The sequence below is a fragment of the Austrofundulus limnaeus genome, unplaced genomic scaffold, assembly GCF_001266775.1.
Source record: "Austrofundulus limnaeus strain Quisiro unplaced genomic scaffold, Austrofundulus_limnaeus-1.0 Scaffold123, whole genome shotgun sequence".
Taxonomy (NCBI): Eukaryota; Metazoa; Chordata; class Actinopteri; order Cyprinodontiformes; family Rivulidae; genus Austrofundulus; species Austrofundulus limnaeus.
The window spans coordinates 1,456,367-1,458,859 of NW_013952525.1; the positions used below are offsets into that span (position 1 = coordinate 1,456,367).

The window sequence follows — 2,493 nt, forward strand, 5'->3', positions numbered from 1 at the left end:
CTTAAGTCTTAAAAAGTCTTAAATTAATACATGTAAAATTAAGAACTTAAGTCTTAAAAAGTCTTAAATTAATGCATGTGAAATTAGGACGTTAAGTCTTAAAGAGTCTTAAATTAATGCATGTAAAATTAGGACTTTAAGTCTTAAAAAGTCTTAAATTAATACATGTAAAATTAAGAACTTAAGTCTTAAAAAGTCTTAAATTCATGCATGTAAAATTAGGACGTTAAGTCTTAAAAAGTCTTAAATTAATGCATGTAAAATTAGGACTTTAAGTCTTAAAAAGTCTTAAATTAATACATGTAAAATTAAGACCTTAAGTCTTAAAAAGTCTTAAATTAATGCATGTAAAATTAGGACTGTCTTAAGTCTTTAATTTATGCATCTAAAATGAAGACCTTAAGTCTCAAAAAGTCTTAAATTCATGCATCTGAAATTAAGACCTTAAGTCTTAAATTTATGTATCTAAAATTACGAACTTAAAAAGTCTTAAATTCATGCATGTAAAATTAGGACCTTAAGTCTTAAAGTCTTAAATTCATGTATCTAAAATCAAGATCTAAAAAATCTGAAATTTGTTAAAAAATGTTTAAGTAGATCTTTATTGCATTTATCAAAGATCTTAAATCTTGGCAGGAAGGAGGGATTACAGTTTTCCCTCTACGCAATGCATTTCCTGAAAGCATTTTTTTTCTTTCAATGTGGCATTAAAAGGTCTTAATCCTACAGYTACCCTGTAATCTGACTTGTCCATCCTTGGCACCTTACCTGTGTTTTTCACCTGTGTCCCCAGCTGCCCCGGTGTGGGTGATAAAACCTCAGGACAGCAACCTAGAAGAGGGCAAACCAGGTTACCTTCACTGTAACGCTCAGGCCAACCCCCAGCCTGAAGTCGTGTGGTACCGCAACAACATGATGATCTCGCCTGAGGTTTGATCTGCTCTCTTACTCTTCCTCGCTGTCGACGCTTCTTCTGATGACATCATCGTCTTCGTTTCTCTCCTGCAGGACTCTCGTTTCAAGACGTTCCCCAACGGCACCCTGAGGATCAACAACGTGGAGGTGTACGACTCTCACATGTACAGCTGCGAAACCAAGACGGTGGGCGGTCGGCTGTCCGGCACCGCCAGAGTCGTCGTGCTGGGTGAGCTGCGGGGGGATCAGTGTGCCGATCACTTCCTTSCTGTACTCAGCTTCTATTTAAAGACCGACAGATACTGCGAGGAAACTGACACAGTCACGTCTGGAGGTCTGAGTGCTTCCTGAAACAGGGGTCTTGTTTTGTTTATGTGGGCTTCCTGCGGGACACCCACCCAGGTGTAGCACAGCAGACCTGGTTCAGCCCACACTCCTCTGTGACGGGTTCCCTCCAGCTGCCGTGGCTCCTACACGTCGTGTTGTTGTGTGTTTATCTGACCAGAGCTCAGTCCTCATCAGATCGCTGGACTCGTGTCGCCGCCGCGTGAACACGGTCCGGAGCAGCTTAGTGTCATTCCATCTGTAGGGCCAGTTGCACAAAAGAGGCTTTGACTTGCACCCCCACCCCCCCTGTTTGTGTTAATCGTGTGTGTGTGTGTGTGTGCCCTGTTTGTGTTAATCGTGTGTCTAATGTGTGTGTTTGTGTGTGTGTGTGTGTTTCAGAGAAGCTGAAGTTCACCCCGACCCCCCAGCCTTCTCAGTGCCTGGAGCTGGATAAGGAGATCACCATCCAGTGCTCCGCTAAAGGCAGAGAGAGCCCCACAATCCGCTGGACCAAAGCAGGTAGGCTCACTGAGCGGTTTGACCTTTAACCCTTTAGTTCCTGGAGATCAGAGCAAGAAAGACTCACACACCGCTTTACAACCACACGGTTACACTTTGACAGGTTTTACACATGTTTAACTGAAGTTTAGTGTGGTGGTAGCTGAGGGTCATCCTCATCTATTGCTGATGGATGGATGGATGGATGGATGGATGGATGGATGGATGGATGATGGATGGATGGAGAGATGGATGGATGATTGATGGTGGACGGATGGATGATTGATGGTGGACGGATGGACGGATGGATGGATGGATGGATGGTGGATGGATGGAGTGATGGTGGATGGATGGATGGATGGATGGATGGAGTGATGGTGGATGAATGGATGGATGGATGTAGAGTTGGATGGATGGATGGATGGATGGATGTAGAGTTGGATGGATGGATGGAGAGTTGGATGGATGGATGGAGTGATGGTGGATGGATGGATGGATGGATGGATGGATGGAGAGATGGATGGATGGATGATTGATGGTGGATGGTGGACGGATGGATGGATGGATGGTGGATGGATGGATGGATGGATGGTGGATGGATGGATGGATGGATGGATGGAGTGATGGTGGATGGATGGATGGATGGATGTAGAGTTGGATGGAATGATGGATGGATGGATGGATGGATGGATTGATGGTGGATGGATGGATGGATGGATGGATTGATGGTGGATGGATGGATGGATGGATGGA

The 2,493-nt window shown here is 44.3% G+C and overlaps 1 protein-coding gene across 1 annotated transcript in view; it reads left to right on the forward strand.

The window, feature by feature from the left end:
• The window catches only part of ptk7b (protein tyrosine kinase 7b), a gene marked incomplete at its 5' end in the record, with an annotated part of 96,466 nt that overhangs the window by 83,922 nt on the left and 10,051 nt on the right, over window positions 1-2,493 (forward strand). The window contains 3 exon segments of the mRNA XM_014015146.1: window positions 794-930; window positions 1,009-1,144; window positions 1,642-1,761. Of these exon segments, the coding sequence (XP_013870600.1) occupies window positions 794-930; window positions 1,009-1,144; window positions 1,642-1,761 (393 nt within the window).